Here is a 26,142-nt window from a genome sequence, read left to right on the forward strand (position 1 = left end):
AGTGATCTTGAGGGAAGCACAGATTGGATCGGACTTGGGGACAACTTCTGCATAGTTCTAGGATATTTTCATCTTGCTTAGTTCTAGGATTACATAGTGCATGCTTCCCTAGAGGATAGCCTCAAGCTCTACATAGTTCTGGGTGACAGATCAGGTTCACGAAGGACTAAGACTGTGTAGTGCAACTCAGTCGAGGTCTGATTGAAGCCGGGTCGCCTGGTGGACATATTTTCAGGAAAAATGGCTAAGTGTGGGACCAAGTTAACTTATGCATACATAACATTGTGACCACACACTTAGCATGACTTGATGACAAGACTCCTCAAATAAACAAGACAAACATGTGCTCAGTGGGATTGTCTAAAGGTTAGGAGTGACAATTGCGACACTTGAGATAAATTTTCGAACAACCGTGACGACACTTGTGTGACAGTGCTTACAACTTTGTGTGTGAGTATGACCAATGTTCACATAGAAAAAAAACTCATGCACACAAAGACAAACCTTTGAAATTTCTAGAACAATATCGCAAGCAAGATATAGCAATCAACCTGCCAAAAGATGACAGTTGGTTCAATAGGCGAAAAGGAGGTAAGACACATAGAGGGACCACATGGAATGACTTTTAGTGCTTGCAAACATGCATGTTATTGACGACAAAATGGTATAAAAATGATAAGCACTACTAAGCTATACTAAAAGATTTACTTCAAAAGGATGTACATTACTTACCATACTTACACTTGAGATCATTATGTATCCGACGAAGTTTTCATGCAGTCCCCATATTTTTTCATCACTCAGTTTCTTGGACCTTATCCTCAACACCTTGTGAGTGCTCTAGAATGTCATTTTTTCTTGTAGTCACTGAGATATAGATATGCACAATTTCAACATGCAATGATTGTTGCTAGGATGAGGCCCTGGGAGGCCCATCTGTGCAGTTTCTGAATGAAATATAGATTGGACAACTTGGAAAACATTGCACAATTTTTAAACGGAAGAGATTATTGTGGGGTGAGGTCCTCGAAGGACACCTTTGCATAGTTTTAGGTTGCAAGACAGACTGGGCAACTCCTAGACAATAGTGCATAGTTCCTTAATGCAAGGCGCTATTGTGGGATGGTGTCTCGAGATGACACCCGTACATAGTTTGAGGTTGCAAGTCAGACTGGACAGCTATGGGACAACACTACGCAGTTTGTGAAGACACTGGGTTTCGACTAGCGATGGACACTAGAGGAAACCACTACATCGTTTTCGATACCAACGGTGGATGGAGTCTCTGTTCATTATGCAGTCCCGACAGGGAAGGGGAAAATTTTGAGGGTTTGAGAATCAAAGTGTAAAGTTCCAAAAATTTGGATGAAGCTAAGTTGCTCGGGAAACTTACTGAGTGTGAGATCAGTGAAACTAATGTAAAAAATGATATGACTTGATTATGATCACACACTTAAACACTTAGTGATATAACATAGACCATCTAGAACATAAAAGACATACTCTTATTGATGCACCAACCTTTGTGACAAGAGTGCATGAAGTGAGTGTGAAACATGTCTAGGTAATGAGAACAAACCATACGCATAAGATTTCCCCTTGAAGTAGAACAACTTTCCATTTGCATGAAAAACAATAATCTTGATGCCCAAAGATGACACATTCTTCAAAAAGATGAGAATGTGAAAAAATCTTAAGATCAAGGAGGAGGCTTGATATCAACAGCCTACCAATAAGTGACCAGGGAACAATCAATCATAAGATCCATGGTAGGCTCCAAAATTTTCATGTGAGCCAAAATTTTCGAGGGTGGCTATAGCCGCTACAACAGGTTGTTAGAGATATACCTTACATTGAATATTGTTGTCTATGCATGATTAAGGCAGATCTCCCATTCTCTCAGGACTATTTCTTTGTGTGATTCCTCTATCCTACAAAGATCAACTAGTATCCCATCAGCATTGTCTTGCCATGTTATGAAACCTACAATATTTTCATCAATGTCATCAAAGTATGTTCTGAGGTCAGATAACTGGTCCATTAAGGAACACAATGTGTACCACAAATGACGAATAATGGCCTACTTCTTACATAATATAACTCGTTGTTGAGCAAGGAGGGTGTTTAATTCTCCTGCTTCCTTTTTGAACTCTTTTAATTCATGATTAACTTTTAGTTGTTCAATTTTGTTCTATAGTTCCTGAATCTAAGCATCTTCAACTTGTAAATTGGAGTCATGTTGAACATTAAGGGCATTGAAACTATTCTAGATATCAACAAGATGTCCAAGCCATTGATTAGCAATATTTTGTCTCTCACTCTAAAGAATTTGTTCTAACTATAAAATTTTGTCCTCCTTTTCCTTCAATAGATGTTGTATTTCAATGGCTTTGTCAATAGTTGTGAAAGAATAAGCTCCCATGAATGGGGCGATTCTCTCTAGTTCCTCCGAAGGAGTGGACATTGAGCCATTCCATACTACTTTAAAAGAGGCATTTCTAGGAGCAAAGGCATGAGACTGCTCAATTTTTTATTTTCTTTGTTTTCCTTTTAGTAACAACCTTATGGTAAAAAATATAGAATATGTCAAAGGAAGGAATCTCTTCAACTCTTAATACGACCTTAGAGTTCTGGAATGCTAGTAAACTTTAAATGTCTTCAGTCTCCAGAGTCTTATCAGAGGCCTTTATTTTCATTGGAGTCTTTTTTATCTGGATTTAAATAAGAATGCAACAAACAATAGATATAACCATAAACGCATAGATGCAGCAGAAATAATACTTCATTTCATTAATGTAAAAGATTGAAATATGCTTACAAACAGAAATTGAAATAAACTAGCTAGGGCGATGGGAGCTTATATCTGAGGATAGATGTGGCAGGTACATGCCTTTGAGCTATGTTACAATGAGGCTCGAAGGCCTATTTATTGTTGAGAAATAATGGAAAACCCTAGAAATCCAAAAATCTAACCCTAGGAGTGGAAGTGCCAAACTATGGGCCTCGTTTGGGTAAATGGGTACATCATCTTCTTAGGGTCGTAACTTTGGCATACGATCTTTGTTTGATGCGCACAATACCTCGTTAGAAAGATCTATTTGAGGACTACAAATTTTGAGTGAAAAATATGCATATATAACCCAAGCTAGTCCCAATTTTCCAAAAAAACATCATTTAGGGCCTAAAATGTCTTTGGAAGTTCAAGACCCAAAAAACTACCAAAAATAGTAAATTGTGCTAGAAATAAGGAACATGAAAAACTGAAAGAGATAGTTGTGGCGGTCCAAGTGGGATAGATGGGTGGCCACCAACATCCACCTGGATGATTCTTCCCCCCTTACGAAGCAATGGTCCCCATTGCATTGAGTGCCTCAATGAGATGGGAAAACTTTTGCTGAACTTGGTCCCCGGTGAGCTATTTTGCAATCTGTAATGTGTGTAGTAATGGTTGGAAGCATGGTTGAGGGTGGTCGACATTGAACACTTTGTGCAAGCCAAGGACTAGGGGAATGTTTTGCTTCAAAGCATTGTTTCCCACAACCTTGGTAATGGTGTAAGTACCATATCGGAGTGGTATGAGCTTCCGATGGGCCCTTGTAAGGAGTTCTTTCTGCAGATACAACCAGACTGTGTAACCTGCTTGAAACTTGTGTGGAACCTGATGTTGATCATGTCACTAATTGTACTTGGAATTTCCCGCAATGGAGCAATGATATATCGGCCCGTTGGGTAGAGGTTCTCTGGGAGTCAGATCGAGCAAACTGTTAACCTGACAGTGCAACGATACCCCTGTGGCTGAGGAGATGTCCCTATATTCTTTCATGACCGTATCCACCTACTTATGTTGCATGTAGAAACCCTTCCCAGTGGCCATGGATGTGGCTACAATCTTCCCCTTACTTTGAGAGAGAACCAGAAAGAAAATGAATTTCCTAGTTTGGGAGATGATCTTAATGCATTTCTTAGTAGAGATCATGTATAATGTATTACACAAATAAATAATAATAGCGCAAGCCCTTGACTCATACACAGCATGTCACTTCCACAACTATTGTTGACCTAATAATACATCACAAACATCAAGAGGTGTGACATCACACAATACCTCGTCTGTGAAGTGCTTGATGTTATAGGGAACGCGACACTGCTGGCAAACTCAATGATCTCATCCTTGGTGAAGCCACCTGATACTATAGGGTTGTTGGTGTGGTCTAGTCAGCAGGCTCAACTGCTTCAATAACTTTCCTGAAATGAGGTTCTTTTGGCTGCCACTATCGACAATGAATTGCAGAAGTGAACCCTTCACCCACATTTGTAAGTGGAAACGACGCTTCCCCTCCTCTGGATCTTCGAGCTCATTCTTCTAGATCTTAGCAGTGGCAACAATGGCAATGATTTGCTTCCCTTTGCCATTCCTCTTGTCAAGTTCTAACTCAAGGACAGAACATGCGTCTGATTTTGAAGCTTTCAACTCAATCACCAGTGACTTCTTAGCTCAACACTCACTTTTGATGTGAGTGGGTCTCTTATGGAACTCACATCACTTTCCTCTGTCCTTCTTTTACTTCATGGTGTTGTTCTTTTCTTGTGGCTTCGATGAGTTGTCTTGGGTCACGCTGTCATGGATTTGTCCTTTTTTCTATAGTTTGGCAAAGGCTTTCCCTTGCTTCGGATTCGCGGATCGAAAGTCTCGCTTCTTCTATTTAAACTTCTACTCGGTCTTGATAGCGTATTGATATGTTGTGCCGAGTGAGGAGATGTCCAGGAACTCCATATCCTCCTCTATGTACCTGTGCAAGAAATCATGATATTTGAGTACCAAATGCCACTTAGAATCCTTTATACCCAACTTTGTGCGAAGCGTATGAAAGATATTGGTAAAATCCTGCATGTCTTGGTCCCTTCCCTGCCGCAGTGTGGTCCAATTTATGTATTTATCCTCATAGCTTATGACAGGGTAGTACTGGTCCTTGATGGCATCGTCGAATGAATTCAAAGTGGGTGCAGGTGAAAATGGTGAGGCTGTAGTTTCATCCTTTTGCTCGCAGTAGGTTTCCCACCATTCCTTGACATGGGGGACGGATTTGAGAAGAGAAAAAGTAATCCTTTCCCGGTTGGAAAAATCATGAATAGAAAAATACCATTATAGTAGATTCAAATATTCTTCTACAACATCTACATCTATATAACCCTTGAATATGGGGACTTGAAAGTTAACTTGTACCTTAAAGGGTGTGGCATTTCCATAGTAGCTACTAGATGTGTCGCCCCTAGGTAGCCGATGAAGGATCTGGGAAAATTTGTCCATCATCGCATTCCTTTGTCACTTGAGGACTTCTTCAAGCAAGATTTTGATAGGATGTCCTACCCACTCATCTTTCTTTTCTTCCACCATGGTAGGCCATCGGGATTTGCAAGGCTAGTCTTGCAAAGGTTCGACTAGTTCAAGCCCTAACTCCTTATATGCCAACCTCGTTGGGGACATGCAAAGAGAAAGAGAGAAAGAGCAGACCGCTCTAACACCACTGGTCTAGATTTAAAAACGAATGCAACAAATGATATATATAACCATAAATACAAAGATGCAACAAAAATAATACTTAATTTCATTAGTCTAAAATACTAAAATATGCTTACAAACAGAAATGGAAATAAACTAGCTCGGGCGATGGTATCTTATCTTTGAGGAGAGATGTGGCGGCTATGCCTCTGAACTGTGTTACAATGAGGCTCGAAGGCCTACTTATTGCTGAGAAACAATGGAAAACCCTAAACATCCAAAAACCTAACCCTAGGAGATGAAGCGCCAATCTATGGGCCCCATTTGGGTAAATTGGTACATCAACTTCCGAGGGTTGTAACTTTGGCATACGATCTCCATTTGACACGCATTATACCTTGCTAGAGAGATATATCCAAGGACTACAAATTTTAAGTAACCAAAATGGGTTATTAACCCCTGTTGGCCCTAGGTTTCCCAAGAAGTGTTGTTTAGGGCCTCAAAATGGCTATGGAAATTTAGGACCCAAAATACTACCAAAAATAGTAAATCGTGCTAGAAAGAAGCAAACTAAAAAACTGAAAGAGATAGTTGTGGGGGTCCAAGTGGGATTGGCGGGTGGCCACCAACATCCACCTGGATCACTTTTCCAAAATTCCAGAAGTGTTTGAGACCTTATCTTGTGAGGGAGTCATCAAAACTTGAGATTCCTTATCTTTCATAACCTGGTTGTATTATTCCCATATTTTCTCAAGCTTGGAAAATGGAAAAATACCTTCAATCTAAGAAGAATAAGGATCACATGTCTCTTTTCATTGAGGGGTTTTTGTAACTTGTGTAGAAGAAACAACTATAACATCTTCATGGGCCATGCCTTCTTGGGGAAGATTTAATAAGTCTATAGAGAAACTAGATAGCCTATCTTCCCTGCATTGGGTAAACAAAATCATTTATTGTGGATTTATATGCTCTACTGCTTCTCTGGTAACGAGTGAATAGGTGAGATATTTTTCAAATAAGTCATCAAGCTAGTGTCGTTCATGAGATAACTGCCTAATTCTTTCCTATGCAGTAAACTTCTTGACAGTTCCATGAGGGTCATACGGTCTATTAGGGATAGTAGGAAAAGTAAACTATAAGGTGGAGTTAATTTCACTAGCTTCATGTTTGAAATTATCCAATGTATACATACCATAATGAAGAGGAAAGGTAGGCCATACTTTCTTTTTCGATTCTTTTAATACTTTAGAAATGCCATTACCTATGGCTTGGTATGCAATATCTGGAGCCAGAATTTTGTTAGGGACAAATAGAGGAGGGACATAGGGATTAAGAAGAATATCAAAGGCTTGGATTTAGATAAATAAATCCTCACCAAACTAGTTCCCAACTCAGAGCAAGTATATCTCGTCTTCTGGGGAAACCCTAAGAGTTCTCTTATTAAAAATAATTTGATAAATGGGTAGCATAACACCCTGGCAAATTTTCTTGAAAGTGAGGATGATGCTTGAAGTCCCAAAAGATATTATGCTATATATGAATAGGAGTCAGATCCTCTAAGGTCCATTTCCATCCCATGGACGTGAAATCCATAGTGAAGCATAGGGCGTCCATAACATAGGCACTCATGTGGAAAGGAAGCATAATATTTTATGAACTGTATGCTTACTCCTACAATTCAGAATGTGAGTGGATAAGTTATTAGGTAATCTATCTCCCCAATATAATATATATCCTTCCAACAATACATCAATTAGTGGTTTCCATTGATCAAATAATTTCTCAGTATTAGGATAAGAAAAGATTCTACATATCATGGCAGCAATTTGAAAATAAAGACCAATGAGAGAGTCAACTATGTACGTAACCTTTTCCTCACGCTTATGCTTGTTGGGGTCTCTTCTCCATTCATTAATGGGTTTTGATGCATGATCAATTTTTATCATGAACTTTTCCATAAATTGTTTGCTATATTTGCACTGTTGTGGTGGAAAATTGTACATTACACTAAAATCATTATCACTGAAAGAGTTGATGACTGTTTCATATTGTGTCATGAATTTCCTTTCTACAATCCTCAAGTTTTCCATGAGCCACCAGGTCATATCTGTATAGAGAAGGATCATGGGTCAAACATCAATTTTTTGTAAAAATGAATTTGTGACATCATTGTAGGTGGTAATGGAAACTGGAGTAGAACCCTTGGTTGTAGTTCTTTGGGTGACCTTAAGTCCTTCATATTCGAATAGACAATAGATATATTCCCAAGAGGAACTTCCAACATGCATATAACATACTGTGTCAGAAAATAATCATGGTATATTAGGTTTTCCAGCTGACGGAGAAGTTGACTGCTATGAGTAACCAGTTTCTTCTTTGCCTTAACTACTTTAGACATTTATTCTATGTTTTGATTATTGGGACTAGCCTACAATGAAAAAACACAACACTAAATGATAGCTTCTTCACTTTAACGACTTAATTCAAATAATGATTTCAGATAACGATTTCTGTATTAAAGCATGAATTATGATAAAATCAAACAACAATGAATAAGGTTGTTTAGAATCTCGAAAACAATAAATTCACCACTTTTGGAAATTAAATGTAAAAAATTTAATTCACATGGGTTTGCACATAGAAAAATATTAGAAGAAATATATCGGATAATTTACTTGGATTCACACTAAAAAGTTATGATATTTGAGATTCTCCATCAATATGTTTGAAGACATAAAAACTATAAGTGGAGGCGGAAAGAGATATCATAAGTTTATATCAACAGATGGAATATCGTGGATGTAAAGAGCAAGAAATAGATATGAATGTCTTGATATGGCTAAAGATAGGAATATCGGATGTTTGATGGTATTGGAGGGGAGCAACGCCAAGAATATCATATATTAGAAGCAAGGGATAGGAGAAGCACTGAATATCTAAGCTTTGAGATATCAAGAGTCTTTTAGATGGCATACCTTAAAAGTTACGATATTCATGAATTTCAATATGCCATGTGTATTGGTGGGGTAGGAAGTTCTTTAGAGTATTTAATTTGTAAAGGAAGTTCCTAATCTTAACTTTGCCTTTTAGAGAAAACACCTTTAATAATTATATTTACATATCAGGAATGTTTGATTAGGGGAGGCTTTTATCGTAACTTTCTTATGAGGAAAATTTCGTTGTTATAATAATGCAATATGAATCTTACGATAATGTGTTATTAGTCCCTGCCATCTGGCATCCGGCAGGGACTATAGTAATCGTTATGACCCGACTTAGCATTAGTTCACCCCTTTCCTTCTCTGTTATACGGCGGTTAGAGCGGGGATATGCCTAAGTTTCATTCGCACCTTAGCTTGGCCATCTTATTTGGCCTCTTCCCGAGGCGGAAGAGGCTCGACCATAGCTTAAAAGCTATAAGCGCGGTGCATTTTCGCTAACCGTCACGGGTGTCTGGTTTTAATGTTAGCATTACTTCCGCCCGGGTATGCGAAGGTTTAATAAAGCTCCATGTTCCCTGTTACAATGTCCTGCATTGGCAGCTGGTGCATGCCATGATGCACCATGGTTCAACAGCTGTGAGATGAAATCTGCATGAACTATATTGAACTTTTCTGTGATTATATCGTCATTGTCGTCCGGATCTGCGATGTAGGAGAGAATAAGCTTGATGCCTTTGGCGACCTGTTTAGCAGTCGGGCACGCGCAGCGAAGGGGCGCAACGAGTTTAATTCCAGGCGTTAAATCGTTAATGTCGTACCTTGGATTCTGCTCTCGCATGGCCTGGCAGGTCGTGAGGCCCTCAAATGTCTGGTTCGCGAAAACGTCGGTTGCGGGGCTTCGAACCTGCGACCTGTTGTATCGAATCCATGACAAACTGTAAGTTCTCAAATCCCCATTCCCTGCACAACAGAATTATCACATTGAATTTCAAATCCAAAAACCATAATCGAATCTTTACTACTATTTAATTGAAAATATAATGGGTCTTACCTGGAATAAGTACTGTTGGCCGAGCTGCTGTCCAGTTTATTCTGCAAGCAAAGCTTATTGGACATGGAATATTGCTTTCAGTGTTTTCCTACGGGGAATATACAAATACTCATCTACATCGAAGAAGAAAGTCCAATTCGCCATGAATTTGTACCTGTGCAAACTATCGTTCACAATAAGGAACTGATTATGGTAATACCCATCATATTGTTCCTGCTCTGTTACATCCTGCAATGTCACTCGACCTGCCCTGATCCATGGCTCCAACACCTTTCTAACCTGGGGATGCACTCCACCTGCATCGTGAAAAACAAAATGCGACCTAGGCCCAAATAATTTGGCATGATAAGCCATCCACTCCCTCATTCTCTGAGCACTCAGGTCACCATACAGGGAGGAACCGTAGTAGAGATAATCATAGGGAGGAGCCTGGCTATAAATAGAGCCATTGTAGCTACCTTTTTCTTCCTCGAGAGCAACGATCCTCTCTGGTTTTCCAAACTCGTCGCCATGGATTGCGTGAAGAATGAGCTCTCCACCATTGTCATCGGTGCCCACGCTCTAGCATTTTGTAGGCCTTGCCCTTTATTAATCTTCCAGAAGACGAATTCTTGGGGATGCATTCACATTCAAATCGTGGCTTTCCATAAACATGGAGAGGCTTGGAAGCGAGCCCAAATACAGCAAACGTGGCTGGACGTCCTCTGTAAGTAGCCATTTGGATAAACAAGTATGTAGCGCTCCCATAAGGACGAAACACCCTCTTGTTTGGATCTTCTTTCAGATGAATTAACTCAGTGATTCTGCTGGTGTTGTTCATGACAATACTAGTATTATGCATTTTACTTGCCATGATCATATCCTTCAGCTCTGTTTTTCTGATTTCGACACTGTATGCACCAGGGTTCGAATCTCCCTGGAGAAATGCTTGTGCCAGAGATTTACAGGAGGAGAAATCTTGTCTTCCAAATAGAAAATAGTGGCCTGCTATAAGCAAAAAACCCATAATTATAATCGTCTTCATGAAAAATTTAGCTCCCTTGCAGCTTGAAATAAATCCAGGGCCTGGATATTCCTTCTCTGTCTCTTTCTGTTTCTCCATTGCCATCGCAAAATCGAACACAGGGCACCCCTAAAATCTAGAATTCTCTGTCACATCTAAGCCCAGAAGAAGACGATTAAATTAAACAGGGCAAGGCCTTTCTGAGCGGGAGCCGGCAGTCTGAGATACCAATTATCTCTGGAAAATGAAGGCAGAAAGACGCGCAGGAAAGTTCTCTGGCTTTTCTGTACCGTCAGGATCAACACAGAGGCTGAAACATCCCAGGTATTCCTATACGGCATATACTGGATGGTTCTTTGATTTCTTATCTTTACTTACAACGTATTCCAGCTTCGTCGCTCGATCATGGCGATCTTAGGGTGCAGGTAACGCGACACTTGGTATCCATGCGGTAGCATGAAGTCCAGCGGTCCAGCTGTGGCGACTTTTATATATTTATATATTCTAATTGTCATATTATTTTATTTAATAATTTTTTATATAACTTTTAATTATTCGTTTTTTCTTTTTATTAATTACCACGTCCGTATTTGCCCAGTCTTGATCCGACCATCTCTCGTTAGACTCTCGGTTTCTTGCCATGGGTGTGTAAAACACACCCTCATTGATTCTTTTGAGCAGATCTTTTGATTGCCATGGGCTTTTGCATGACGATGTTTTTGTTTAAGTGACTTTATTTCTCTGGATTGTAAGGTGTGCTTGACTCTAGCAATTTGTTACTTAGCATGCAAGCAATTGCTGTAGGATAATTTCTCTACGTTGAGCAAGTTCCTTGGGTTAATTTCAGTGCATACTTTGAACTTTAACTTGATGGAATTTGTTCTTGTGCCTTATACCGTTCTGAATTTTCTTTTAAAGCATTACTGTAGCATTCCTATTGACCGAAATTTGACTAAACTTCTGTTTTGCGGTTGTGGCTGGCAGGCTTACATGTTTAAGTATGATTCAACTCATGGGGTATACAAAGGGAGCTTGAATATTGTTGATGATACGACTCTTGAAATTGATGGTCACAGTATTACTGTCAATTCTAAAAGGTATGCCCCTTAACATTAACCAATGTGTAAATAAACACTGATAATTATGATTTAGAGAATAATGATGCTATGATCTCTTGGAAACCACTGCTACAGGGATCGTTCAGAGATTCCCTGGGGTAACTATGGAGCTGATTATGTTGTAGAATCATCTGGAGCTTTTACAACATCCTTCAGAGATTCCCTGGGGTAACTATGGAGCTGAGTATGTTGTAGAATCATCTGGAGCTTTTACAACAACCGAGAAGGCTTCTGCACATCTTAAGGTATATTTTTTGTGGTAATTTTTGTATTTTTTCTGTTTGCATCTATAGTTTTCCATCGACAAATGTACTTAAGATTGTTGCATCTATATTTTTCCATCGACAAATGTACTTCCTGCAAACATTGTCATTGAGTCATAACTATGTGTCAAAATTAGCTCACCGTAAAAACTGAAACGAATACTCATGGACTGGCTACAGGTGGTGAATGAAGAATTTGGTATTGCTGAGGCCCTCATGACCACTGTTCATGCAACAACAGGTAGGCATGGGCCTCTTTGTTTTAAGTCCTGAATTTAAAATGATAATAAAGTTGTTATGAATTTCTTATGTTATTATCTGATGTGTATTCAGTTCTTGTACCTGTAATTTGTTTTTTGTTAAATGTATATATCTGACAAAGAAATGAAATTTCTATAAATAGCTACAGGCAGTTGGGAAGGTCCTTCCAGAGTTGAATGGAAAGCTAACTGGAATGGCTTTCCGTGTACCAACACCCAATGTCTCAGTTGTGGATCTGACATGTCGCCTTGAGAAACCAGCATCTTACGATGATATAAAAGCAGCAATGAAGTATTGTCCTTTTACCTTGCCACGATAAAACATTATATTGTTCCAAAATAGTTTGAGTGGATTGAACTGGGTTCAGCGTGTGATTTGCCGTTAATTAGCACTCTGTTTTTTCTGGTGAAACACCTTTGCATGTGACTATCCAATTGTACTTAGTTCTCTTAAACACTCAAGACTAGGATCTCTGCTCTTGGGCGTTCGACCTAACAGGCTATCTCGTGCTGGTGAGTCGGCATTGTATTATTTTTCCTTTGTGGGTGCAATTTTTATGACAAAAATCGAAAAAATCTGTGTCCTGGGTATAGCTTATTCCCAGATTTACTACGTGGGTATTGTATTTTTTTCAAATTTGCTTTGTGGATGTTAGATTTTCCAAAACAAATTCCTTTTTTGTAGTTATCGCTCTTTTCTTTGGCTATTACATCAGTATCCAGTAGTTAATAGGAGTTTTCCGCCCGAAACGAGCTTGGAGGAAGTGGTTGCATGCTGTACACCTATGGGGAAACGAGTTCTCAATTTCATAGTGAGGTAGATTTACTATGTTAATTTGAGCCTGGAATTTGATGTTCCGATTGCCTGCCTGCAAATCAAGTCATAAATTGTGGGCATATGGCTACAGATCTCTATATTAGAGGTTAAGGTGGATGTCAAAATCAATCAGTTTGGCAAATGTCTTCTAATGACATCAATATCCATATATTGTTATCCTGTTGTGTTTGTGTGTATCTTTGTATGCTGATTGGTATTTAGCTACAGAAGCCGGAACCTGTGAGGGCTTTTACAAAGTATCACCGGAGGGTTAACATGCTGATAACGCCTGCACTCTATGAAGCACATAATGTTTTTAAGGGATCAAAGATTTTCAGAAAGTTTTCGAAATTTCAAAAACTACTTACATCTATATTTCAAGGTGATAGTAATCCCCTTGAAGATTCCATATTTTGGATCGCTGTCTTTATACTTACCAATTTTGATATAAAGCAGATATCATTCTCGTATGACTGAACCATTGCGCGAAGTGAAATCTGCTTTTTATGATTTAGTAAAAATATTATGTACCCCGAGGTTTAATCATAATTTTCCGCTGTCTGTTGGGAATTTGCAACATGGTGATGTTGCTTCGTCAATGCAACCAGGTTCATATTTTGGTTTTCAGACATCTGCTCGAAAATGGGATGTTCCCAATGCCAAAGTAAGCAAATGAAATTTACAGTTGTTGTCCATGCGATTGTTCATGCTATGTATATGACTATGTGTATATAGAATCTAGTGGGTTTGTTTTGAGTTCACTTTTGTAGAATTCTTCGAGAAATGTTCTTGATGTATTTGTCTGCTACAGGTTGGCCTTATAATTGGGAAAGCTGGAGAAACTATTAAGTATCTTCAACATCAATCAGGTGCAAAAATTCAAGTAACTAGGGATACAGATTCTGATCCAAGTTCTATGACTAGGCAAGTGGAGTTGATGGGCAGCTTGGAGCAAATCAATAGGGCAGAGCAGCTGATCAATGATGTCATTGCAGAGGTATTTCTCATTCTGTAATTTGATGTTCAAACCTGACAATTCAAAATTATACTTGTATGTCTTCCCACTAGAATTTATTGTTCTATTTGACACTATTTGGATATCATCCAGGCGGATGCAGGTGGCTCGGCTATACTTGTTGCACGAGGTTTCAGCAGTGTGCAACCTGGAGCAGAACAAGTGCAAATAAAAGTTCCAAACAATAAGGTTGGGTTGTCATGTTTATCATCCTGTCAGTGGATACATAATTTGATGCCTTTTTATTTGCTGAATATTTATAATCATTAATTCTTACATTAATCATCATCTTTATGTATGGCAGGTTGGGTTGATCATTGGTAGAGGAGGTGAGACTATAAAGAATCTGCAAAGCAGGACAGGGGCTCGAATCCAGGTTAGTGGGATTGAATTATTGATATTAGTTTTTTTTTTTTTTTTTTACTTTTCTCAATTATGTCACTGTTTTCTGAGTCATCTTTCTGTTTCAGTTAATACCACTACATCTTCCTGAGGGAGATACATCAACAGAAAGGACAGTGCAGATGACTGGCACCAAGAAGCAAATTGAAGCAGCCCAAGAACTGATCAATGAAGTTGTTAATAATGAGGTGTGGTAATAAAATTGGTTATTTCCTCATGAAAAGTGTAGCATATTGGCTTATTAAGAACACGTGAACAATTTAGATGCTCTTTTGTGTGTATGTAGTCAGAAGATTATTCTATTGATTGATTTGAATGTGAGCTGTATGTTTCAAGTTAGGCATGTTTAAAAACAATTTAACTATTTTCATGCATATATATTGTAGTTGTGCATAATTTGCAGTACGTCCACTGCTAAGTTACCTGCCATACAGTTTCCAGTTCCCAAGAACTGCAGGATAGACTAATAGGATCTTTGATACATGCAAAATACACTGCGTATGTGTTGTCTTCATTGATGTCTAATCCTTGACAGCCAATAGGTAGGTGATGGTGTCTTGCGCTTTTGGGATTATGGTATGACTCAAACATTGCCTCACCAACTCTACAAATTAAGGTTTATTCTTTATTTTTTTGGGTTTATATCACTCATTGAATCTTTTCAATGCTTCTATAACCACATGAAATGAGTGTCCTTGTATCTGGCAATTCCTTGTTTGATCATCTATTGTTAGATACACTAAAAACATTTCATTTGAATACATACATGGAGATATGTGCTATAGGGATTGCATTCATCTCCTTGAGATGTTATATATGAATAATTACATGGTTGAACATGTTGTATCACTTACTATCTGGCTGGGGAGGTTTTACAGCTTTTATTAGTTGTCATAATGCACTCGTTTTCCGGCCTACAGGGTAGTCAGACTTATGATCTATTGGTGCCAGCATGCACCAGCAAGGTGTTATTTACCTCAAGTTCTCTTTGGCAACTAATAGTTATGAAGTTGCTTGTAGCCTTCTGGATATGCCTCAGCAGGTTTGCAAAGAACAGTGGTAGGCATGTTTAAAAACAATTTAACTGTTTTCATGCATATATATTGTAGTTGTGCATAATTTGCAGTACGTCCACTGCTAAGTTACCTGCCATACAGTTTCCAGTTCCCAAGAACTGCAAGATAGACTAATAGGATCTTTGATACATGCAAAATACACTGCGTATGTGTTGTCTTCATTGATGTCTAATCCTTGACAGCCAATAGGTAGGTGATGGTGTCTTGCACTTTTGGGATTATGGTATGACTCAAACATTGCCTCACCAACTCTACAAATTAAGGTTTATTCTTTATTTTTTGGGTTTATATCACTCATTGACTCTTTTCAATGCTTCTATAACCACATGAAATGAGTGTCCTTGTATCTGGCAATTCCTTGTTTGATCATCTATTGTTAGATACACTGAAAACATTTCATTTGAATACATACATGGAGATATGTGCTATAGGGATTGCAGTCATCTCCTTGAGATGTTATATATGAATAATTACATGGTTGAACATGTTGTGTCACTTACTATCTGGCTGGGGAGGTTTTATAGCTTTTATTAGTTGTCATAATGCACTCGTTTTCCGGCCTGCAGGGTAGTCAGACTTATGATCTATTGGTGCTATCATGCACCAGCAAGGTGTTATTTACCTCGAGTTCTCTTTGGCAACTAATAGTTATGAAGTTGCTTGTAGCCTTCTGGATATGCCTCAGCAGGTTTGCAAAGAACAGTGGGTAAAATGTTCATAAGTCTTAAATCTACGATAGAGCTGTTGTCTTACATATGTGATTTATGATTTATCATTATTGCCTCCGAATTATGCTGTCTTGTGGGTCTGATTTTGGGTTCATGTCATGTTCATAGCATTAAACCATATCCCAGACTACAGTCCTCGAGCATAACTGCCATTGGCAACTCTGGAGTATGATCTTTGAATCATTCGATCTTTTGATGGCCTTGATAATTTGCTGATGACTCTTTTTAGGCTTATTTGAACATGTTTATAATTTTAAATGAACTGCACCTTTGAATTGTGTGCAAGAAGTTTACCTGAACACATAGTACTAAGAAATGCATGTTCTTTGCTCTGCAGCCTCCTACTTGAAGCATCATTAGCTTTCTAGAAGTCTTGTATTGCGTTTGTTTTCCCATCCTGTAGGATCATCAAAATTTTAGTATAAGTTGTTGATTGATATGCCCTATAGCGATGTTCTATCTTCATTGATTGCTAATACAGGTATGAGAAAGACTAGGTTTCTGACAGTTTGTATCCCTAAGTTCAGCTGATGTACTCTGCCTTCGTTTTGATTTATGATTTATCATTATTGCCTCCGAATTATGCTGCCTTGTGGGTCTGATTTTGGGTTCATGTCATGTTCATAGCATTAAACCATATCCGAGACTACAGTCCTCGAGCATAACTGCCATTGGCAACTCTGGAGTATGATCTTTGAATCATTCGATCTTTTGATGGCCTTGATAATTTGCTGATGACTCTTTTTAGGCTTATTTGAACATGTTTATAATTTTAAATGAACTGCACCTTTGAATTGTGTGCAAGAAGTTTACCTGAACACATAGTACTGAGAAAATGCATGTTCTTTGCTCTGCAGCCTCCTACTTGAAGCATCATTAGCTTTCTAGAAGTCTTGTATTGCGTTTGTTTTCCCATCCTGTAGGATCATCAAAATTTTAGTATAAGTTGCTAATTGATATGCCCTATAGCGATGTTCTATCTTCATTGATTGCTAATACAAGTATGATAAAGACTAGGTTTTTGACAGTTTGTATCCCTAAGTTCAGCTGATGCACTCTACCTTCGTTTTGTAATCTTGGCTCTTGTCTTCACAGACTCAAAGGGGCACCTAATTTCGCATTTGCTACTATCGCCACATCCATCATTCCATATGCCATTTGCTCCCCATGTCAGATCGATCACCTAATTGCACCGATCGCTCACTTAACGTAAGGTCTTCGTTTTATGCCCATCATTAAATACTGGCCTGCTCCAATCTGATCTTCAAGATTTCTGCACCTAGATATTGACATAGATTTCCTGTCGGACCCAATCTACCACAAAGATTGCCCGACGTCAGATACATCACCTAATTTCACATTTACTTCTGTCGCCACATACATCATCCCATATGCCATTTTCTCCCCATGTCATATCGACCACTTAATTGCACTGATTGCTCACTTAACGTAAGCTTTTCGTTTTATGTCGACCATTAAATTCTACCCTGCTCCATCCGAGCCTCAAGTATTTTAGCTCCATTCACACTTAAAACCACCTTACAAACACGTTGAACTTTTGTATAAATTGGCCTCTTCTGCACCTGGATATTCACATACACCTCCCCGCTTCACATAACATGGAATCCATTAGCATAAGCCAACTTACTGAACTCACAACATTGTTTCTCTTAGCACTTATTCTCATGACTCTTCTGATTATTGACATCGTAAAAGTCGAAATACAAAGAAAAAAGAAACCAAAAAAACAATAACATCTCTTTTGCATCATCTTACGCATTGTCTTATTTCCCCGCTTCCTTCTCTGTTACAGGTGTACGACGGATGCTTCAAATATGCATTTGGGTCCGCCATCGTGCTGCAACTCGCATTTTTTATGCTTCTATTGTCTCTGCTCGACTGCGGCACTAATGTCCTAGTTGTTAGCATTCGTGCGTGTCTTGTATTCTCATGTCACTATTTCTATTTCGGTTGTGTCATTTTGGGCTAGCAACATAAACTGGTGTATCTTGAATTGTGTTTATGTATTACTGAAACTTGTTCATGTGACTATATATATTGCAATTGTGTGATTTATGTATTACTGAAACTGGTGAACTAGTCTACTCTCTTTTTCTGAGAACTACTTCAAATCTGCGGGGAGTAACTTACTCCACTATATCTCCTGCTATAGCATGAAGAGTTTCTTACTGGGGAGAAATCTTGTAAATAGTGAAATTAGTTTCCTGTAGTTGTCCAGGGTAATGAATTGTCTTATTATGATTTCTAATTGTGAAATGTTAGCAAGTTTAAATTAAATTGAAACGAGCCTATTTGCAGGAACACACTTCTTCTGCCTTGCAAACATGCCTTTTTATCCTCAGATTGTCTTTTCTTTCCTGTTTAAAACTTCTGGTATACAGAAGCTGCATTTTGCTCTTAGCTCTTGCTAGCACTTCTTAAAAATTGAAGCCTACGACAACCCATGTACTTGGTTTTGTAAACATTTATCAACGTATTTATTATTCATTAAGTTTTCTGAAAGTGAAACTTAGGCTTGAGATTTCCGGGAAGAAAACCTGGTTGAAAGCCAAGCTGCTTATTTGCGTTCAAACATCAACTCTGAATCTCCTGATCTAGTTCAGAAACTGTCGGCATATAGTGCTGCTATACGAATTCAAAGGCGGCTAGATAGAACTATGTGCAGGGACTAGCTGCTTCGCAGCCATCCTTGTTTAAATAATAAAAGGCCTATCAGTTTTTTCATTTATCATCACATTTGTAAGGTTGGATGTCCGATATTTGGGTTTTGATAATAGAAGCTTTCAAATGGGAGGGTTTTTATTACAAATTAAAAAATGTTTTATCTTTCTTGAAAAATAAAGAATTTTATTAATATGAAACAAGGGTCCGCATTATTTATTATATAACTTAAAATAAGAATAAATAGAGGGTTGTTGAGTAATACAACAACACCCCATTACAGAATTTTTTTACTGCATTTCATTCTTAAAATATAAGAAAAATTAATAATTAAAATGTTTATTCAAATATTACTAAGAACAACCACCACATATTGCAACTACGCTTGTAATTAATATGCACCACATGTTAATAGTTGAAGCGGGGAGTGCATTCAAAATAATTTACACATGAATATTTCCTTATATAATATATACTACATCATCAACTCAACAATTATTTGAATTTATAATAGATACATGAATTCCTAAAAGGTATTCTAAATTATAAGAGATGCTTTTTAACTAAATATCTATCAAAGTTTATGAGAAATAATCAATTTTCTCAAAAAAACATTTTGAGATAGATCATAGTTACACATCATTTGAAAAGTTGGGCAACCTTTCTTCCTTATGACGAGAAGACCAATGTGCTTGAGATGTCAAATTGTACTAGAGGAGGTTAGGTTGAGAAGGATCCTAATAGTTTTCTATCTTGGTCATTTACTCAGCTTGCATATTCAGTTTCATATTTTATAGATTATTTTGGATACAAATATTTGGAAGTAAAGGGAGTTATTTTTCATTATGGGTGTCCCAAAAGTAATGTTGGTATATAAGGTGCATTCCCTTTTCTACCAAGGTCCATATAGAAGATCCTTTTCTAGTGAAATTGGATATTATTAGGAGATGTGTGTGTTTATTTCTAACGTAATTGTGAGTCTACACTTTCTTCCATTGTGAACAGTCTTCCCCAAGAAATATCCACCATAATTTTTCTCATAGCATAATACTAAACATGTTGGGGTCATGAAGTCCCAGTATTTTTTGAAGCTTGGGAAAAAAAAAATTATTGCAAATAACCAAAGCCAATTTATGTTTATTATTTTCGTTCCCCTAGAAGAAGGACATTTGAATGCTTCTAATAGTGGAAATAAAAGAAACTAGGGATATTAAGACTGAAAGGAAATAAAATGGAAAAACTTCAATGAGTATATTGAATAATAAGATCTAGCCTACTATGATAGGATAATTAATTCCAACTGGCCAAGAAGATTTTTTTTGGTGATCAAATCCTTCCATCGCTTCAATTTTGAAATGTTTGCTACCAAAGTTACTCCTAGGTATTTCGAACGGACATTGCCTAATAACCTAGAAGCTAGCAATATCTATATGAAATAGAAACATAGTATTAAAGAAAAAAATTGAGATTTTTCCTGGTTTATTTTGATACTTTATGTAGATGAGAAGTCTTCAAAAAGTCTCTAACTGTATTTAGATCCATACACAGCTAGATCTTGCATGCACATTGTGTCATCAAAAAACTTCTAGTGAGATATGTGATGAGTCATGTCAATAGCTATATTTTGAAGATCATTATTCCATCCTCTAGCCTTAAAACTATCTTTCTCTCACATTAATTCAAATTTTTTGTTATATTATGTTTAGTAAGAGTAGTGAAAGGTGGTTGTCATATTATGTTGCCTAACGTGGTTTAATTGAAGGAAAAATAAGCAATTTTTAGGCTATTACTACGAAGGCGCTTGATGGATACATCTAGGAAAGAATCTAGGGGGTTTTTCCACCCGCTTAACTCCCTAAACGTGGCTTGGGATCACAATATCTTCTCTCACCATTTAATTCATTGTCATCGGAGTGACTCCTACTCAAAATGAAGCTCAAGAGGGAGAAGATCCCCATTTTCGAGATCAAGGAGGGAAACACTCCTACTTTCAAGGGAGCTACTTCAGTTACCCTTTTGTATAAATAAAGAAGAAGAATAATTCATTAGGATTCAAATCTTTTGTTCAGCTAGGTGCAGCTATTGAGCTTGAAGCTGGACATTATTACTTTGATCTTTTATATTTTTTATGACACTTGCACTTTTAAATAATGAGAAGTTTTATTTTATGTTGCATCTGAGTTAGTTTCCAAGGAATGAAACCCTTCGTTCTTGGGCCCAACACAAAGGTTTTGGTCCATATTTTTGTAATTATGTTTCTTCTTGATTGAAGCAGTTCATAGTTTCTTGCATTTCAATAGAGATTAATCTATAAAAACATGTGGTTGCAGCCTCTACATCACCTCTCTTGTGGGAGAATGAGTGCAAGGATTCAAAACCACAGTCCAAAAATATATATTTTATGGTTTCTTAGAAATACATTAGTGTTGGTTCTATTGTTCTACATTTTATTTATGTAGCCTAGAAGCCAATTTAGAAATTAGATCGGTGTTATAGCATAAACTAGAAGTTATTTAAATTCAACTCATATTTTCCATCATAACTTATCTCATGTTTTTAATGATAAATTTATGCATGCATGTGATTGATTGCAGGACTGTATTGATCTATAGGTAATTAAACCTTTACCACTTCCATATTGAGCTCCTTCATCTTCTCTTTCGACCTTCAAACTGTGTCCCCAAACTCTATTTCATAATTCATTCTACCTAGTAGACCATGATCACTCTTCCTAGTGCAAGAGAGACATATGAAAAGTCCTAAACTTGCTAGGGGATCACACCAACCGCCCTTCGTTTTCTTCAACTTCCATCCATGTCTCCATACCCTCAAGGCATCATTTTTACATTCAAAATCCACTCGGATGCCCTCGTATAACATTACAGGCCCTCCTGTAGCAGTATAGGCCTCTTGTAGCAATCGCTTGAAGAAATACTATAGCATCATTGTCCTTCATTAGCATTCATCCCCACTATAAATTTTACTTATTCTTGATGAGTAATGACCCCTAGCTATAATTTGATGATCAGGGGAAGCTCTTAGGCCACTCCAATCCTTCCTTTTATTCACTGCAAAAATAGAGTAGGGTTTCTTTCTTTATCACAGGTATGATGCAAGTAGGCTACTCATTTAGAGGAAAGTGTGAATTAGGTGGATGGTACATGCAATTATAATTGGTAGTTTAATGAATTATGAAAGATAAATTAGCTTCCTTTCTGCAATTACATTTGGTAGTTTGGTGATTTTTTCTAGATAAAATAGATTTCTTTCTACAAGTAGATTAACCTTTTCCCTTTCACGAATTGATTAGTTACCATTTACAAGTTAAGTCAATGGAATTTCTACTTTCATATCTAGAAGTATTTTTCAACTGTACCTTCATGAACAAGCTTTCATTTTAATTCAGTAGGAATATTTGTCCCTAAGCACTTTTGATCTAATGTCATTACTAAGGGTGGCATGAGGGGAATCCAATATGTTGTGAATATAGCATTATCACCTCTAAGTTTATGCAAACCAATTGTAGCGGCTGTAATACCATCCAAAATTTTGGCGTTCACTCAAACATCAAAGCCTTCCTTGGCTTTTCCATTATGGTTGGAAACACTCGAGCTCATTCTGTGAGCTCCCTTAGAGTCTTTTCATTGATTTCTCTTGTTTGACCAACTTTCGTCTTTTGGCGTGTTCATTGCTTTATCATGCTTGTGGTCATGTTATGGCAATTTCGAAGGTTTTTCTTCAATGTGTATTTGAGTTGTCCTAGCTATGTAAAGATCAGTCGGTTTCATACACAATTTGTAAACAATTTCTCACATGTATCATCATGGTCGTCATCAGTTCTATCTCAAGTGTTCCACTTGTCACTTTTGGATCTAGACAATCGCACAGAGGGTGATGCTTTGTCTTGTTGTTCTAGTGGTCTATGTTGTCATGTCAACAAATTATGTTGAGTGTTTGATCACAATGTCAAGTTCCTCACAAGTTCACTTGCCTCCCACACATAACCATTTTCCTAAAATTCCTTCCAACTGGACAAAACCACTTCACCCAACCTCGACTAAGCTGAAATGCATAGTCTCAGCCCTCAAGGATGCTTCTCTTCTACCTGGAGCTACATAGTTCATAGAGACTATCCTCTAGGATAGTTGCACTATGCAATCCCAGAGTTGAGAAACCAACGTTCCTTCCTAGAATTGCACAGAAATGTCTCAATCCTGACTTAAAATGCACATTTCTCGGGATCAATCATCAATCCTCCTCCTTTCCTACTAGAAACTCACAATGTGCAGAGAACTGAGCCTTCTTTGACTCCAAAAATTGTGCATATGTGTCACCCTAGTGTCCTCCCTTAGTCGGGACTTACTACTTCGAAAACCTGTGTTGAACTATCCTATCTGGTCCCTATGCTATCCTATCTTGTATGGTCCCATAAAAATACATAGAACTACCTCCTAGGGTCTCATATTGTAGCTACCACTGATGATCTCAACTACACAATCCTGCTTTCCAGTGGCCTCCATGCAATTTTTCCAATAGTGAAGACTGTGCTCCAGAGTTCCTCGGTCAAGGCTAAGCTCCACTCTATGCAATATTAATATTGAGTGTCCCTCCCTGTCACATGGAACTATGTAATGCGTAGTTTTTGGGCCCTCTTCCTAGCCTATCATCCATCCCGGGATGAGTCCATGGTTAATAAGGCATCATCTTAGACTACGAGGTTTTGGATTTGATGTCGTCTCATCAAGAGTGAATTGCAGGAACAAGTGCACTACAAGATCATGGCGAGAAGATGAAGGAGTGGAAGAAGAAGAGAAAATTCTGGAAGGATTACATACAGCTGGATGGACAGAAGAATCTCATCAAGAAAAAGTGAAGGGAACACATACGTGAAACCTCTTTTCAAGTCAAAAATCATTGAAGAAATCGCAACATCAAGCCATGCGAAGGAGAAAATACTGCACATCCAAGAACACATCCATCACTCAGCAACAACAACAACTTGAGATTGCCACCACAGCCAACTAGTTCATGTCAGTAGTTTCATTTCAATTTGGGTCATGAGATATGATGGTCACATCACTACTATGGGCCATATCTTTTGTAAATCGAATGTAATGAAAAGTGAAGGTCTAATGGACAGACAAGAACATGAAGGGTCATGTCAGTGAAAAACTCATAGGAAGTTGAATGGTCATAAGGGCAGTCCAAGAGTCACAAGGGTCAAGCATCACCCTTGTTTATATATACCCCTCCCATTGCATGAGAAAGGACATCTCACCTTGGCTCCTCCCACGTAGCATTGAGAGTTTTGAGACAGTTCTTTGAGGAGCGAGGAGTGGCTCCAATGTCCAAGTAGTGGGACTAGTGATGTATGGTGTACATATGTGTCATGTAACTTTTGATTAATAAAGAATCTTGTTAAGGCCGACAGGTTTTCATGCATGTTTTGTAGATTCTTGTAAGACTATTCTTTCCACATTTGTAGTTCATATTTGTTTTACATTTACTAAGATAGTTGAAATATTTCAGTTTTTTTAGTGCCTACTATGTTAGGAATGTGCTATATTGGTTATAATTATTGTCTCATCCTTATGGACTACTCCAAAAGATATTATACATACCTTCCTTGTTTATTGGTTGTAGTGATTGTCACATATGTTATGGACTACTCCACTGGATGGCGGATGGGTCTTCCCTTGTACTTTAGCTTTAATGAATTCTGCATCCATTGTGGACTATTATGTTGGATGTTGGACAAGCCTTTCTATTTCACATGTGTATCTTCCTTGGTGGTACTATTTCCTTTCACTTAGAGGCTCACTTTACTCTCCACCTTTTACAGTAAGATAACCTAGAGACAATTACATTATGCACTCACTAGGAACACTCACCCTGCTTTTTAAAGACCCCTGTCTAACACTCTCATATGATGAACAACAAGAGCTAAGGAAAATCACTAAGTAAATGGAAATGAGGCCATCATATTAGATGGGACTCCTACACCAAACAATGTGAGGTTTAATTGGGACTTAATACAAAGGAGATCCCGTAAATGTTGGCAGATCCAACACAATCATCATTTCTGGTGCTAAAAGGAGGGATGCCAGTAGTTTATGTCTGATTTCCCCACCGACCCAACTCATCCATCATCTGGTCAAGGTCTCACCATTCACTCCCTCTCCCCTACACACAATTCTGGAGTTTCTCAATTCTCACGTCCCAGACCCAAATGCTAAATCTCATATCATCATATCTAAGTTGTCCATCCCATCACTCGTCAATTTGCAAAAGTTGTTGGAATGATTCTTCGAGTGTATGCTCTTCCATATTCTTAGAGGAAGAAAAAGACTACCCCCACAGGAGTGGTAGTTTCATTTGTTGAAGAAGCGATCTTTGCCACTCTTGAAGAGCTTGCAGAAGTTGTGGAGAAGGAAGAGAAACCCCCAATATTTCAAAATGAAGAAGAATACAACCTCTCCCTCTCGAGCTCAATTATGGTGGGGGAGACGGAGGGGAAGGAAATGAAGGAGGAGGAGAAGAGCAAGAAGAACCAACATATTCAGAGGAAGAACCATTAGATCTAGAAGAGGAGGAGGAGGATGGTGAAGAGGGCAACATGGTTGAAAAATATATGGAATGGATGACCTAGGGCCCATTGGAACTTTCGGGTGTCCTACACAAGATGTTGAGACACTCAAAGAATATCTTAATGAGATATGACCTCGACAAGATAGTGAAGGCATAAGATCACATAGACACATTCTACCAACATTTGCAGACACTCGAGGTAAATTATGATGACGTTGCATACAGATTGTTCCCATGTATCTTGGATGGCATATCAGCTATATGGTACCACATTCTTCCTCCGTACTCCATCTAGAATTGGAGGGTGTTTAAAATAATCTTTCTTGAAACGTTTATTGAAGACAAGACCCCTGCCATGTTGCTAAACGAGTTGGGAAGTCTCAAGATGGAGTAGAAAGAAAAGGTTAATGATTTCAATCAGATGTTTAACTGCATTTTAAACAAGTTCTCTCTTATCACTAAGCCTCATGACTCCATCATTGTTGACTACTACACTTCAACACTACCAAATAGTATTGCATAGTTTGTCAAGAAACCCGTGAAACTGTCATTAGCAGAAAATTGTGAAGAGGATATTGCCATAGATAAAGACCTCCTCTCTATAGGATTCATTGTAGACGACAAATATACTAAGGACTCCAAAGATATGGGAAGGAGGCCTCAGACCTCTATTAGTAAGGCTAAGGAAAAGGAAGTA

At 38.0% G+C, this 26,142-nt stretch overlaps 1 protein-coding gene and 1 long non-coding RNA gene across 5 annotated transcripts; both read left to right on the forward strand.

Annotated features, from left to right (window-relative positions):
- The first annotated feature begins 11,764 nt into the window (after positions 1–11,764).
- LOC149235281 (uncharacterized) lies at positions 11,765–12,446 on the forward strand. The gene is made up of 3 exons (XR_016268276.1): positions 11,765–11,859; positions 12,058–12,118; positions 12,281–12,446. It is a non-coding gene; the product is annotated as an uncharacterized LOC149235281 (long non-coding RNA).
- Positions 12,447–13,518: 1,072 nt separating this feature from the next.
- LOC149235282 (uncharacterized) lies at positions 13,519–16,474 on the forward strand. Of its 4 annotated transcripts, XM_089372062.1 has the most exons (7): positions 13,519–13,618; positions 13,766–13,951; positions 14,063–14,158; positions 14,274–14,345; positions 14,440–14,559; positions 14,914–14,987; positions 15,292–15,407. In XM_089372062.1, exons 1-7 carry the CDS (start codon positions 13,553–13,555, stop codon positions 15,368–15,370), a joined length of 693 nt encoding a protein of 230 aa, XP_089228188.1. In that variant the 5' UTR covers positions 13,519–13,552; the 3' UTR covers positions 15,371–15,407. The 4 variants fall into 4 exon arrangements, with proteins under 4 accessions (XP_089228188.1, XP_089228189.1, XP_089228191.1 ...); XM_089372063.1 differs by lacking the exons at positions 14,914–14,987; positions 15,292–15,407 and adding an exon at positions 16,014–16,474; XM_089372065.1 differs by lacking the exon at positions 15,292–15,407 and having other exon boundaries at positions 14,907–14,936.
- Positions 16,475–26,142: the final 9,668 nt, after the last annotated feature.

The sequence above is a fragment of the Pinus tabuliformis genome, chromosome 8 (genome assembly GCF_031772625.1).
Source record: "Pinus tabuliformis cultivar Carrire ecotype Pingquan chromosome 8, CPIR1, whole genome shotgun sequence".
Classification (NCBI taxonomy): domain Eukaryota; kingdom Viridiplantae; phylum Streptophyta; class Pinopsida; order Pinales; family Pinaceae; genus Pinus; species Pinus tabuliformis.

Coding starts and splice junctions, on each gene's coding strand:
- LOC149235282 (XM_089372062.1), top strand. CDS start 13,553: ATGCAACCAGGTTCATATTTTGGTTTTCAGACATCTGCTCGAAAATGG. Junction 13,619..13,765: donor GGGATGTTCCCAATGCCAAA/GTAAGCAAATGA, acceptor TGTCTGCTACAG/GTTGGCCTTATAATTGGGAA. Junction 13,952..14,062: donor TCAATGATGTCATTGCAGAG/GTATTTCTCATT, acceptor GATATCATCCAG/GCGGATGCAGGTGGCTCGGC.